General features: G+C 42.7%; 1 protein-coding gene across 1 annotated transcript in view; it reads left to right on the top strand.

Moving 5' to 3' along the window:
• Nucleotides 1-15,100, top strand: part of LOC308396824 (alpha-2-macroglobulin-like) — a 49,890-nt gene that overhangs the window by 1,623 nt on the left and 33,167 nt on the right. The window contains exons 4-9 of the mRNA XM_080882422.1: nt 2,790-2,842; nt 2,948-2,968; nt 3,518-3,683; nt 3,758-3,842; nt 3,939-4,080; nt 8,811-8,928. Coding sequence (XP_080738548.1) covers nt 2,790-2,842; nt 2,948-2,968; nt 3,518-3,683; nt 3,758-3,842; nt 3,939-4,080; nt 8,811-8,928 — 585 coding nt within the window. The remainder of the gene's footprint in view (nt 1-2,789; nt 2,843-2,947; nt 2,969-3,517; nt 3,684-3,757; nt 3,843-3,938; nt 4,081-8,810; nt 8,929-15,100) is intronic.

Raw genomic sequence — 15,100 nt, 5'->3', positions numbered from 1 at the left:
CAGTCAGGAGAACAAATGACATAATCCATCCACAATACCAGGTTAGTCATTATTATAAGATAAGATAACCTTTATTAGTTTTGTTACAGCCGAAAGTGGACAAGTTACATAGCATAAATTATAAGGCGTTTAATGCGCCCTATATTCCAGTACGCCTTATGTATAAAAACAGACCCGTTTCAGACACGTTCATCGTCAGTGCGCCTTATCGTCCGAAAAATATGGTATTTTAAAAAACAACAAAAGGAAAAAAAATCCCACAAGTTTCATATTTGAGCTCACACTAAGGAAGAACTTCACATTGCAAAAGACAGCTACTGACAACGAATGGTATGCAGTTATTTCACAGTGATGAGAAATAAAACATGCAGAATACTCAGAGTGCACAACTTCCCCCAAAGGGCAAAGGCCATATTATATTTTCCATTTTGAGACCTGCTGCTGTGATGGAGAATTAGGCAGTAATTCAGCTTAACTTTGTAATCGGGGACAGAGAGCACAAAATGAATCATGTCTGAGTAATGCCTCTTAGTTTATTTCAGAGTCAAATTATTTTTATGTGAAAGTTTAACGGTTTTAATTTTTAAAACTTCACAATAAAATAAATATGTTTAAACATGGCTTTGGAATTCAAAGTACAAAAAAATCGTGAGGGAAGAATATGGAGGGCCTCGGGTGCCAAAATTTATTAAACACATAATTAAATAATAAATTAAATGTGTCATTAATTACGCAGTGACAATTACAATGTTGCGTGGAGATCAGGGGCAGTACCCCTGGACTTGCAGACCGGGCTGGTGGTCCCCATTTTTAAGAAGGGGGACCGGAGGGTGTGTTCCAACTACAGGGGGATCACACTCCTCAACCTCCCTGGGAAAGTCTATGCCAGGGTGCTGGAAAGGAGAGTTCGTCCGCCAGTCGAACCTCAGATACAGGAGGAACAATGCGGTTTTCGTCCTGGTCGCGGAACACTGGACCAGCTCTTTATCCTCTCGAGGATACTCGAGCGTGCATGGGAGTTTGCCCAACCAGTCTACATGTGTTTTGTGGACTTGGAGAAGGCATTCGACCGTGTCCCTCAGGGTGTCCTGTGGGAGGTGTTGCGGCAGTATGGGGTGTCTGGCCCATTGCTACGGGCCATTCGATCCCTATACAACCGTTGCAAGAGCTTGGTTCGCATTGCCGGCAATAAGTCGGACTCATTCCTGGTGGGTGATGGGCTCCGCCAGGGCTGCCCCAAGTGGAGGAGTTCAAGTATCTCGGGGTCTTGTTCGCGAGTGATGGGAGAAGGGAGCTGGAGATCGACAGACGGATTGGTGCTGCGGCTGCAGTGATACGGAGGCTGCACCGGTCCGTCGTGGTGAAGAGGGAGCTGAGTGTAAAAGCGACGTTATTGGCCGACCTACCCTCACCTATGGCCATGTGCTGTGGGTAGTGACTAGGGATGGGTATCGTTTAGGTTTTATCCGATACCGGTGCCAAACTTTTGAAACGGTGCCGGTGCTCAAACTGGTGCTTAAAGAATGGAGAACACAAAATTGGTCCTCTCATGGTCAGCTGTTTTTTTGTAAAAAGATAACAATGTTAGCCTTTTCTGCAGCTATGTGGCATATATGGTATCACTCTTGGCTGGAAGCAGTGTTTAAAGAATGGAAAAAACACAAACTTTGTCCAAGAACCTCTCATGTTTAACTGTTTTCCACTTTTTCTTTGGTCATTTTAGCCTTTTTGGCCAGGGTGAAGGGAGTATCTGCCATCAAACAAGAGGACAGCCGCATGTAGCTATGATGATGTTTGCTAGTTCACCTTACCTGCATTAATGTAATAACGTGGTTAGCCTACTCAATGTAAATTACACACGAACAACATTAAGCTACTCACGCAGAGAAGAACGGCTGCTGCTGCCATCATCATCATCATCATTTCTGCTACACTGGCAGGGCTAGGGGCCAGGACTCTCCTCTTAGTGTTTTTGGGGGATGTTGCTAACTCCGGGTCGATAACAGGCACCACACCCGCAGTAGATGTGCTCGGTGTGAGGTCTCGCAGCAAGCTATCAAATACGGCGCGTTTCTGGGCTTTTAAAAAAAACGCTATGCGTCGCCAGGTGTTTCATCGAATTTGAGGTGTTACCTCCTTTGACAGTATCACAGTATCAGCTTAAAGCACTTGTTGCTGCTGAGTTTGCATCTTTTGCTGTGAAGTACAGCCAGACTTTGACCGCTTCGACTTGGGCATTTTTAATCTGTAGCTCTGCTCTAAAAGAACGTACGTACCTGGACCCGCCTACTATCCTCGGAAACGTAAAATGATTGGCTAGAATCTAAAGTGTATCACAGCTCAGGAAAAAAAAGCACCGAAATAAAGCACCGAAATGTGCGCTGCTTTTCGGTCTGGTTACTACCGTTTATGTCAGAACCGGTGCCATCATGGCACCGGACACCGGTACCCATCCCTAGTAGTGACCGAAAGAAAGAGATCGCGGATACAAGCGGCGGAAATGAGCTTCCTCCGAAGGGTGGCTGGCCTCTCCCATTAGAGATAGGGTGAGAAGTTCGGCCATCCGGGAGGGGCTCAGAGTAGAGCCACTGCTCCTCCACATCGAAAGGAGCCAGCTGAGGTGGTTCGGGCATCTGACAAGGATGCCTCCTGGGCGCCTCCTGGGTGAGGTGTTCCATCTTGGCTTGCTGTGTAGGGTAACCAATCACATCCATGTTTGATAAGTTGCAGTGACTTTGTTTTACAGTATAAAGAGAGAAACAGAGGTAACCTCTCAATTTTTCTCAAAGTGAATTTCAGAGTCGTTGCGATGGATAATAAAATGCGACCTGCCAATCAGCTGGTGAGTTTTTGAACAGTATTATTAATAATGCTGTTTGCAATTTGGATGCAGTGATTTACACAACAGTTTCTTAACTCCACCTGTCTTTCTTCCTTTTTCTTTCAGTATGATGTCATTGAACTTCAGGTAAGAGGGCGCCTCTAGAAAAGGCTTTTCCTTCTCTTGCAAATGCATCAACACAACACTGAACACATGCAGTCAGACAGACTTGAAGGTTCCCTGCTCACTGCTTGCATACACACTGCTTCCGCAGTATTACTCCAAGTTACTGACAGTGCAAGGTTTAAAAACTGGACAAAGTGGGTTGCATGTATGTAATACACACCGTGCAGGGGTCTGTTCTGTCACTTGATGCCCCACATGTGAAAATAAAATGACAGTGATTAAATCAAATTAATAATTTTGATTTAATTACTGCACAAACACAGCCACAGCTTCCCTGTCATTACAGCTTAGGTTTCTTTATATCACTTAACTTTTAAACATCTATAAACAAGTGCTTCACATCTAGAAGAGGACAAAGCTGGCTACAGATGAAGACAGGACATCTTTATGTCCCCCTAAATTTATATTGTCCCGTTTTAGCTCTAATGTTGTTGAAAAGGAAAATAAAGAATCTAGTTGGTACTGTACTTACACCTGTGTAGTAGCTGTCACTGTCACTTGATTTAACAGGATCCTCACAGTAACAGGATTGGACAGTGGCTAAATGAAACATCCAATAGCAGAATACTGCAGCTTTCTTACTCCTTGGACGCTGAGGCCCGTGAGGGACCGTACCAGATCATTGTGTCAGTGGGTGAGAGGAAAATATCTCACAACTTCAAAGTGGAGAAATATGGTAAGTCAGTCTTATTTATTCTTAAATTCTTTGTTGTAATGGAGTGCAAATGCTGACATTCATATTTCCCCCAGTTTTACCCAAATTTGATGTGACAGTAAATATATCTGAAGAAGTGAGTATTGGGCAGGAAGACATTGAAGCTAAAGTGTGTGCAAAGTAAGGAAAAGTTCTTTCAGGACAAATTATGTGTTGTAAAATCTGGAGTTTGGAGAGCAAATGACTCATAATGTTTACTTATTTTTCTTTATACAGGTACACGTATGGACAGCCTGTACCAGGACGTGTTACAGTCAATGTGTGCAGACCTACTAATGTGTATAGCTTTGGTATATCGACGTACGATCTTTTGGCCCTATTGCAGATAAGTGCGCCCTGCCACACAGAGACAAAGCAGGTACAGTTATGGCTTCATTTCTCTTTTTTCCCTGATACTTTGGGTACATTCAGGCCCCTGCATTAGCATTACAGCAAACGGGTTGCCTGCTCTACCCAGCTGAACTGGCGCCGTGTGTCCTCTTCACTGTTTTCCCCTACATTTCATCATCTCATACTTTCATCCACGAATTTGAATTTTTAGTGATATCTCATCTTTCTTGGACGGACGTGTCAGCTCCAAAGGAGTGAAGTGGTTATTGTTGTGCCTAAAAGGCTGCATAGGTTGTGTTGGTGTTTCTAATATCTGCTAGATGATTAGCTTTACTGGTAGGGCTAAGGCAAGTGGTGTGTCTCATCATGTCTGTCACACAAAAGAATACAACTTCTGTGGGAAATCTAAGAACTTCAAAAATCCTCTGATCAGACTGTGACACCTAAACAAACTGAACAAATATACACATATCCAAAGATTCAGCTCCTGTTAAAAGTTTGAACAATTTAGACTGATTTACTGAGTTACTGCTCAGTGTTGGGAAGGTTAAACTGTATTCCACTACTATTTCTGTGTGATTTATTACTATTACTGAAGGCTACTCTCCACACCAACACCAACTAGATGTTTAAATCTTAATATAAATGAGTAACAGTAGGTGGACATTAGGTAAAGCTGCACTTTTTGCAGCGATCTCGTATAGAAAACTATTCCGCGCGTATATAAAACAGGTCCGTGACTCCGAACCGTAGTAAAGGGACCTCTGGCTAATACGTTGGGTTCATGTTGGGCACGTAGCCAAAAACTAGCATTACTTTGTTGTCTGGGTCAAGTTTGCTAGTGAGAGACAGAGAGAGGCGTTGAAAGGCTGCTGCAACGGAGCTTATTGTTTCAGAGGAAAACACGAACACAGTGTACAGTCGAGTCTCAAAACAGTGGCTTTCAAAAGTATTCGGCCCCCTTGAGCTTTTCCACATTTTGTCACATTACAGCCACAAACATGAATCAATTTTATTGGAATTCCACATGAAATGTTTGATTCCAAACATTTGTTACAAATAAATAACTGAAAAGTGGGGGAAATAGCTACAGTGGTTTACTGAAACATGCAAACACAGATTCAAAGAAGGAAATGGGAGTAAAAGATGGATCGACAATGGGATAAAAGTTCAAACTGGTTGTTTGCTAAGTTGTCTGTTATGTGTAGAAACAATAATCCCCTGAGGCAGGTGTCCTTGTTGTGCTTGGATGGTTCATAGGTCAACATAAAGTGCCTGATCGAAATAAAGGAATGAAAAAAAGAAAAGTTCTCTAAGAATGATCAGGTATGGGGACTGAACTGGAAATGAATGTAAAAGCTGCCAAAGTCTCAACACAAACTGCTCAAGCCCATTTTAAAATGGGCGATCGTGGCTCAAGAGTTGGGAGTTCGCCTTGTAATGGGAAGGTTGCCGGTTCGAGCCCCGGCTTGGTCAGTCTCTGTTTTGTCCTTGGGCAAGACACTTCACCCGTTGCCTACTCGTGGTGGTCAGAGGGCCCAGTGGCACCAGTGTCTATCAGCCCCGCCTCTGTCAGTGCGCCCCAGGGTGGCTGTGGCTACAAAGTAGCTGCCATCACCAGTGTGTGAATGGGTGGATGACTGGTTGTGTAAAGCACTTTGGGGTCCTTAGGGACTAGTAAAGCGCTATACAAATACAGGCCATTTACCATTTAAAAATTCCCAAGAAGGTTTGTTTAGTTGGAGGCCAACAAACAAACACACAAAAAGGTAGTAGGTGAAGATTTTTTTCACAGTACTGTATAACATATATATGGTAGTACTGAGATTTTGAGGATGTAAATGAGATGCTGCTGGGAAATTTAAACGATACAGTGGTTTTGTGAGGTGATGCCATCATACTGCTATACAGGCCCAGCTCGACAGGATGTTTGGGATGTTGTGGAGGATACGGCGTCTGTGTTTTCCAAAAAGAATTTCAGATTTCGAATCATCTGAGCACAGAGCAGTGTTTGTCGTTTTAAATGAGCTTTTGCCCAGAAAAGAACGCAGCGTTTCCAGTTCACATTCACATTTGACTTCTTTGCGCAATGGAGCTTTAATCAGAATCAGAATCAGAATACTTTATTGATCCCTGGGGGAAATTATTTTTTGTTACAGTGCTCCATTTTAAACCAACATTAAGACAAGACAGACAATACGCTAACTAAGAATAGTACAATATATACATATATATACATACATACATACATAAGTCACTTATAAATAAATATTTGGAAAAGAAACATGTGTAGCTGTAGCAGCAAACAGTGTGTTAAGTGGATGCGTTGTACAGGGAGATGGCCACAGGCAGGAATGATTTCCTGTGTCGTTCAGTGGTGCATCATGGGTAATCTCAGTCTCTCACTGAACGAGCTCCTGTCACTGACCAACATGTCATGGAGTGGGTGGGAGGTGTTATCCAACATTGTCTTTATCTTGGACAGCATCCGCCTCTCCGACACCACCTTGAGGGAGTCCAGCTCCATCCCCACAACATTGCTGGCCTTACGGATCAGTTTATTAAGTCTGTTGGCATCTGCGACCCTCAGCCTGCTCCCCCAGCATGCAACAGCATAGAGGATCGCACTGGCCACAACAGACTCATAGAAAATCCTCAGCATTTTCTGGCAGATGTTGAAGGACCTCAGTCGCCTCAAAAAATAGAGACGACTCTGGCCCTTCCTGTAAAGTGCTGTGGTGTTTTTAGCCCAGTCCAGTTTATTGTCAATGTGTACTCCAAGGTATTTATAGTCCTCCACAATGTCAACACTGACCCCCTGGATTGAAACAGGGGTCAAGTGTTTCCTGGTCTTCCTGAAGTCCACGATCAGTTCCTTGGTCTTTGCCATGTTGAGCTGCAGATGATTCTGCTCACACCACGTGACAAAGGAGTCGACCACAGCCCGGTACTCTGTCTCATCATCCCTGCTGATGCATCCAACCACCGCAGAGTCATCAGAAAACTTCTGAAGATGGCAGGTCTCTGTGCAGTGGCTGAAGTCTGTGGTGTAGAGGGTGAAGAGGAAGGGGGAGAGGACAGTCCCCTGTGGTGCCCCTGTGTTGCTGATCACCTTGTCAGACACACACTGTGGGAGACGTACATATTGTGGTCTTCCTGTCAGGTAATCAACAATCCAGGACACCAGAGAAGCATCCACCTGCATCGCTGCTAACTTATCACCCAGGAGGGTCGGCCTGATGGTGTTGAAAGCACTGGAAAAGTCAAAAAACATGACCCTCACAGTGCTCGCCGGCTGGTCCAGATGGGTGTAGACACGATTGAGCAGGTAGATGATGGCGTCCTCAGTTCCGAGACGAGGCTGATAAGCGAACTGAAGGGGATCCAGATGTGGTCTTACTATGGGTCGCAGCTGGTCCAGGATGAGCCTTTCCAGGGTCTTCATGATGTGGGAGGTCAGTGCCACGGGCCTGTAATCCTGGGGGCCACTGGGACGTGGCGTCTTTGGTACAGGGACGAGGCATGATGTCTTCCACATCACCGGGACCCTCTGCAGACTCAGACTCAGCATAAACAGTTTATGAAAGACTCCACACAGCTGGGGGGCACAGGTCTTGAGGACAAGGGGACTCACTCCGTCTGGTCCAGCAGACTTGCCTGAGTGAAGTCTCCTCATTTGCATCTCAACCTGGTATTGAGTGAAGGTGATGGGTGGGGGAGGGGTGTCAGGAATCTCACAGGAGGCAACATGTGAAGAGAGAGGCTGGCACAGTGGTGTGGCTCTGGATTCCAGGCTGACTGCAGGTGAGGTTGTGGGGGTGGGAGCAGACACTGTGGTGTCGAATCTATTGAAAAACAGATTCAACTCGTCGGCTCTATTCTCACCTCCCTCAGCTCCCCTGCTGTTGGTTGGCCTGAATCCAGTGATGGTCTTCATGCCCCTCCACACCTCTCTCATGCTGTTCTGCTGGAGTTTCCACTCCAGCTTCCTCCTGTAATTGTCCTTAGCCTCTCTGATCTTGTCCTTTAGTAACACCTGGACCTTCCTCACCTCCTCTTTGTTGCCCCCTCTGAAAGCCCTCTTCTTGTTGTTGAGGAGGGCTTTGATGTCCTTAGTCACCCACATAACCTGCATTTGTGGGTGGCACGGTGAACTTTGTGCGCAGATATTGATTTGTGGAAGTGTTCCTGAGGCCATGCAGTGATCTGAGTGGCAGAATAACAGTTTTTCATGCATTGCTGCCCAAGGACCTGGAGACTGCATCTGATAGTGGATTTCAGCCTTAACCTTTGCATGTTTTGATGACATTGTGCGCTGCAGATGATGAGATATTCCCCGTCTTGATAATTTTACATTAATGAAATTATTCTGTCATTGTTCTACAATTTGTAGACACAGTCTGTTGCAGATTTGTAAACCTCCGCCCGTCTGTATTTGTGAGAAACTCTGTCTCTCTATGATGATCTTTTTATACACATTAATCTGAATGATCTGTTGCCAGGTAACATAATCAGTTGCAAAATGTTCCTTCAGCTGTTTATGTTTAGTACAACTGACCCCTCCAGACTTTTGTCCCCCCACCCTGCATTTTTAAACCATATTGCTTTCATCAAATTCTAAATGAGCTCAAGTCTTTCATGACTCCTCTCTAGTTTGAACATTTAATATATTTTATAGATTCGATTGTGAATGAGATTTGATTCTAATTTTGGTTTATTCTTGTATCAGTGATTTTCTTTCTTTATTGTTCTTTCCAGGCAGACAAGACTGGCTGTGCAACTTTTTCCTTCAACATGTCAATTTTTACTAAAATGGACCAAAAGGTGCTTCAAGATGTTCTGGATATCAGAGCCAAAGTGGAAGAAGAGGGAACAGGCAAGTTGTGTTATTCCTTTAAAATGACACATCGATGTTGTTGGGGGAAAACTCTGTAAAAGATCCAGGAGAAATAAAGACACAATGAGACAAAGTTACTTTCTTTATCAAACGTGTACACGGGTGAGCTGCTAAGAACAACTCACACCATGCACAGTGGCTTGGTAATTTTTATAGGAAAGACAGTGAGAACAGGATAAGAAAATACAAAACAAATAAAATAAACAACTCCATATGTGGCGCTAGTCTCGTCAGCAGAGAGCTGGGAGAAGGCTGTGAGAGATAAAACAATCTAAAACAATATGTCCCAAAACAGTATGTCTTTGCTGAGAAAGTCTAAAAAGATAATTCTAAACTAATCTAACCATAGGCAAAGGGCAGACAAAAGGCATCTTTGTACATTTAAAAGAAGGTAAAGAAACATAGAATCATTTTTCCTGTAACATTCCCCCCTGTTTAACTTATTTTAAATGTATACAACAATTGTCTATGAAAATCATTTATTAAGTATGTTAGGCAATTTTTAATTTCCAAAATCTTCAAAATGTCATCATAGCAGAAATGGCAGTCATTTGGTCTAAAGAATAAAACAAAATAAAAAGAAAAACATAGTAAATGAAAATCATAGTAAATGAAATAACAAGTGGAATAAACAAGAAAAAATAATAAAACTAAAACTACAAAAAATAAAAGGATGAAAACTAAAATGAAAACTTCAAAAAATACAAGGATAAAAACCTTATATTTAAAATGATGCAAACCTTAAATTGAAAACTTTATATGTAAAATAATGAAAACTTCATATTTAAAATGAAAACTTTATGTTTAAAACTGAAGACTTCAAAAAATAATAGCATGAAAACTTTATATTTAAAATGAAAAACTTTATGTTTAAAAGTCAAGACTTAAAAAAAATAAAAGCATGAAAACTTGCATAACCTACTAATGTTTTAATCAGTGCATGATCACTTGACAAGTCATTTTTAATCACCACGTCATTTATTAGCAGCTAGTACAAGTTCTCCTCTAACAGAATTGCAACGGGATGTTGTTCTTCTTCAGGCACGGCAACATAAGCAGTCATTGTAGTTGTTATCATCTTTGAAATCATTACTCTTAGGCATGGCAACACACACAACACTAATATGAGCAGTGCTATCATGATGAGACCTAGAAGGAAAAATGGCTTTGCTACAGCAGCCAGCCATGAACCGCTGAACAGCCAGTCCAGCCAGCTTTGTGCTGTAGCTGCTCCAGGTGTGTGTTCAGTGACATATTTTTGCAGAGCGGTCAAATTCTGCAAAGCTTCATAAATGTCTCCTCCAGTTTCGTATCCATCAGGGATAAAAGTGCAACATGTTTCCCCGATCAGCTTGCAAACTCCTCCTTGTGATGCTGTTAGCAGGTCTAGTGTCAGTCTGTTCTGCAGCACCATCGTTCTGATGGCCTGCTGTTCTCCTGCTAAGGCGGTTCCCAGGGTCTTAGTTAAGTTGATGTGTCGTAGCAGAGCATATCGGTTGATTTCCACGTGATCCCGCACCTCGGCAACTCCAATGCCGGGGATCAAGCTCTGTAAGAATTTCACTCCTCCTCCCCAGATGCGAAACTCTCCCGGCACTCCAGTGTCCACGGTAATGCCGAAAGAATTGGGGGAGGCGATGTCCACTTCACGTCTCTGCCGGCTGCTTGGGTGATGTGCAACACTTTGCATGAAGAAAACGTGATCTGATAATTCCACCAGGGCGCACAGACCTCCCCAACCTTCAGGGAGTGACAGATAAGCCTTGTTGCCACATAGGAAGTACCAGTCAGCCAAAACTCTGGTTCCTCTGCTGCTGGGTGCCGTCCGTGCACATCCTGTCTGGTACTGAGTCTTTGTTTGTAGTGGCATTCGGTAGCTGTAGTCAGAGCGACAGTTGAGGCTCATCAGTGTCGCGTTACTGGCACAGGTTTCGTTGAGTGAACAGTCCATACACTTCCTCTCGTTCCTTGGTGGGCAGAAAGTGTATATGTATTTGCATAGCAGTCAGTTTTATTATTCAAGTAAGCTGTAGTGTTCATAAACTGCCACCAGAAATTAGTGGCATAGCCATGGGGAAACTTGGTGTACTTTCCTTTGTCATACAGTGTCTGCCTTTTCTCCATGTAGCGTGACTTGTTGTCCCTCATGGAAGCAAAGGTGAAGAGCCCGGCCATGGTCAGGGCCGCTGCAGTTGATAAGAGCCACCACCTCATGACGACGGAACACACCCTCCTGTCGCGAGTAGACCCCCCGGCCAGGAAAGCTGACCCCTCCACCGGGCGAGATCACAACAAGTGGGCAAGCCTGCCGTCAGCTGTGTTTAGATGGCTTCACTGACTCGCCTGCAGTGACTCTGATGGACCCAGGATGGTCGTTCCGCAATTTTGCAAGCGGTCGGTGTAGTGAGGAGGACTTGGTATGGCCCCTCCCACCTGGGTGTGCTCCAGTTTTTCCTTTGGAGCACCTTGATCAGAACCCAGTCACCGGGCTTTAGTCTGCAAGACACTGGAGAAACATCATCAGGTTGTTGATTATGTACAATGATCTCTTTGTTTTCTAACAGCTTAGACATCCATTCTGCTAATGTGTTTTCTCTGATTGCTTTGTCTATTGGTTGACTGGTAATAGGCAGTGGAAACGGCCTGCCATGAATGATTTCAAATGGAGTTAGTTTATGGGAGCCTTGTGTTAAGCGCATCCACATTTTCACTAAACCCAAACATTCAGGCCACGGCCTTCCTGTTTCTGCCATGCATTTCCTGAGCCTTTGTTTTATAGTGCCGTTAGTTCTTTCTACAAGGCCTGCGCTCTGAGGGTGATAAGCACAGTGGTGTTTTATGCTGAAACCGAGTGCTTCAGAGACCTTAGTGATGACATCATTTACAAAATGAGTGCCGTTGTCTGATCGTATCAAAGCTGGGATGCCATATGTGGGTATGAAGTGATTGCACAGGCACTTTGCTACTGAAATTGTATCTGCCTTTTTCACTGGATAGATTTCTGGCCACTTTGAGAACACATCTATAACCACTAGGGTGTATTTTTACCCTTGGCATTCATTTAGCTCAATAAAGTCCATATGAATTGTGTGAAAAGGATGAGGCGGAGTTGGAAAACGGCCTCTTTGTGGTCGCAGGTTACCCTGAGCATTATATTTTTGACACGTCATGCACGTTCTGACAAATTGTTTTGCTGAAGTTTCAAAATTTACAGTGTAAAAATGAGAGTTGACAATACAGGTCATTCCCCCCGATGACAAATGCGTACAGCCATGAGTCACTAATGCCGCCATCTTGTGGAGCGATTTTGGCAACACTGGCTTGCCATAACACATCATTAAATCGTTTGTCAGAACTGCACCGTGTTTTAGCCATTTTGCCTGCTCTGCTGTGCTCGCTGCTTTTTGTTCACTTTGCAACACATCCAGTGGAATCTGATGCGTGTTTACTGCCATCAGTGTCATGTTTGTCTTTTGTGCCGCCTGTTTTGCGGCTCTGTCAGCAAAATTGTTGCCTGTAGTAATAAAAGAGCTATCAGTTTTGTGTGCTGCACATTTACACAATGCGAGTTGTTGTGGTAAATTTATTACAGTCAGCAGGCGTTGTAAGAGGCTTGCATGCTGGACTGGTTTACCGGTTGATGTAATCATTCCTCTGTTTTGCCAGAGCTTTGCGAAATGATGCACAGCAGAGAAAACATACTGGCTGTCTGTATGTATGTTTGTATTTAGCTTTCGCGTATCACAGCTATCAGCTCAGCGCTCTGTGCAGAACATGAAGAAGAAAATGGTTTTGCTTCCATTATTTTACTATCTGTGGTTACTGCGTAACCTACACAATTTCGGCCTGTGCTGTAAAGTCAAATGCTGTTCTCCTAGCTTCCACACTTGCTGATCATAAGGTGGATCTGGGCCTGGAGTTTGTTTAAATCTCAGAATGTTGTGATACTCGGTCGGTTTCTGGCACTCAGGTGTAATACCAGAAAAGAATGGCATGACTGCTATCTTAAGTTTTGTCAGAGCGTCTCTACCTAGCAAATTTACTGGACACAACGGGTCATATATGCATTTAATAAAGCACCTGCGGCCACTTGCTGTGTGTACTAGTTCTAAAAGGGCAGTTAATTGTTGTACAGTTGTGTGGCCTGAAGCTGACTTTACAACTAATTTGTCCTCTACTCCTACAATCTCGTGGGAAGTGACCTTCCTCTCCATGGTTCTAGCAGGCGTTGTCTCTATGTTATCTGCTGTTTCTGCGTGGCTGTCTGCAGCCTTAGTGTTTGTGACTTTGCTCGCCTCTCTGTTCCTGATAGCCACCTGTGGATTAGTGTTTTAGTCTATTGTCAACAGTCAGCCTTATTTTGAAGTTACAGAAAGCTTCTTCTTTTTTGTTCGTCTTGGTTTGGGAGAATAGATGCAACACTACATTTTCACTTAAGGCAGTTTTGAATAATTTCTAGTTTTTCAAACAATTCATGGATCTCACACATTTCAAACTTTGAAGTTAGGGTTGTTTCCCATTTATACATATATATATTTAACTTTGCATTGCTCACAGCTCATAGCTCACAGCTCTAAACCTAGGCATTTTTCAATCATATGCCTAATCACTATGTGTCACTGTGATTCTCAAGTATTGTCACAAGTTCGTTTAAATTCGTTTCCAAAACCAACAAAATAATCAAACAAAAACAAAAAACATAAACGTGTCAGGACACAAAAGAAAAAAGAAAAATGCTGCCACCCGAACAAGGCAGAAGTCTGCATATGTTGGCTTGTAATAGCATGCAGCTTGTAACATGGTAGACTAATGTGCCTGTGTTAATTCAGCTCCATATTATTGTGTGAAGTTGCACTGGGTTGGGAGTGGTTTTGTGTGTGTCACATTTTTGGTGAGCCAATGGCTGGAATGAGGTTGGACTAATTAGAGGCAGGTGTACTTGATTGCACTGATACACTGGTCTACTTATAGCCCACACTACAACCACTGCTGTTTTGTTTTGTCTCTCTGTGCAGGTATGTAATGTGATGAAATCAGATATGATTGGGATGGATTGGTTTTGCGCTATGAATTTTATATTAAGTGTGTCGTTTTGTCTCTTGATATATTTTTTGTCAATAAATTATCTTTTAGAATTTTATTGACTGACATCTTTTTGCCCACGACTGAGACGGTTGGTCAGACCTAGAGTCTTTCTTTGGGTGTGTTACAGCAGCTTCTGCTCTAAAAGAAACAAATAAATAAAAAGAAAAGAAAATGTGTAACATGCTCATCAGCTTAGCAGTGTCTACATATTTAATTCAGCTTCTCAATCCTGTAGTTTTAGCTGTTGTCTACAGGGTTTTGCTTATTGGTTGTTATTATAGGTGTGCTCTATATCTCAGCAATGTGTCATTCTAGAATGATAAGTTTCAAGCTGGTCAAGTGCCTCTATGCACTTCATTAGTTTAGTTATTCTCCGTATTGTCTTCATCTCACATGTCATTACACTGAGTTTCAGCAAACCTTAAGCTTGATGCAGACTACTGCTTAACAATTATTCACCACACATCATAACAGATTAAGGTGCCTCTTCATATTAATATTGTCATTGTTAATATTATCCTCTTTGTCTTATATGACAGCAATAGCATATTATAATATTTTAGCAGTGTGTACCACTATAGTACTACTGAGCCAATTTGATAGTTAGGATCATCTTATTCAGCAAACAGATAATTTTGAATTCATCCAATCAGCGGTCACATTTGTTCTCTCTGTTGCATGGCGGACCAGGCAGTTCTATTATAATATATTATTTATATTTTATTTTGTATCCATCAAGGGCTTCAGATGACCTGCAGAATCATCCTTTTCCCAGGGTGGAGACAGTTACCTTTTCACACACTGTCCTTGGCTGAACAATGACACAGCCTTAATATACCTTATTTATTTTATTAAAATATTTTCGTGTGAATTATTTGCTTTATATTCATTTTATACATGCTGGGCATGGTCATCATGCCAACTGTGTTTCATTGTTAATATCACTTTACAGGTTGTTGTCCTTGCTATTATTAATGTCAATTACTCTAAAGATAATTTCTACTGTAATTTTCCCTTTGTTCATCTTTATTTCGTACTTTTTATATTTATATCTACTCAGTGGGGT

This window comes from Rhamphochromis sp. 'chilingali' (genome assembly GCF_963969265.1).
Source record: "Rhamphochromis sp. 'chilingali' genome assembly, chromosome: 1".
Classification (NCBI taxonomy): Eukaryota; Metazoa; Chordata; class Actinopteri; order Cichliformes; family Cichlidae; genus Rhamphochromis; species Rhamphochromis sp. 'chilingali'.
The sequence above is the reverse complement of the archived record's forward strand: the minus strand, read 5'-3'. Positions and strand labels throughout refer to the sequence as shown.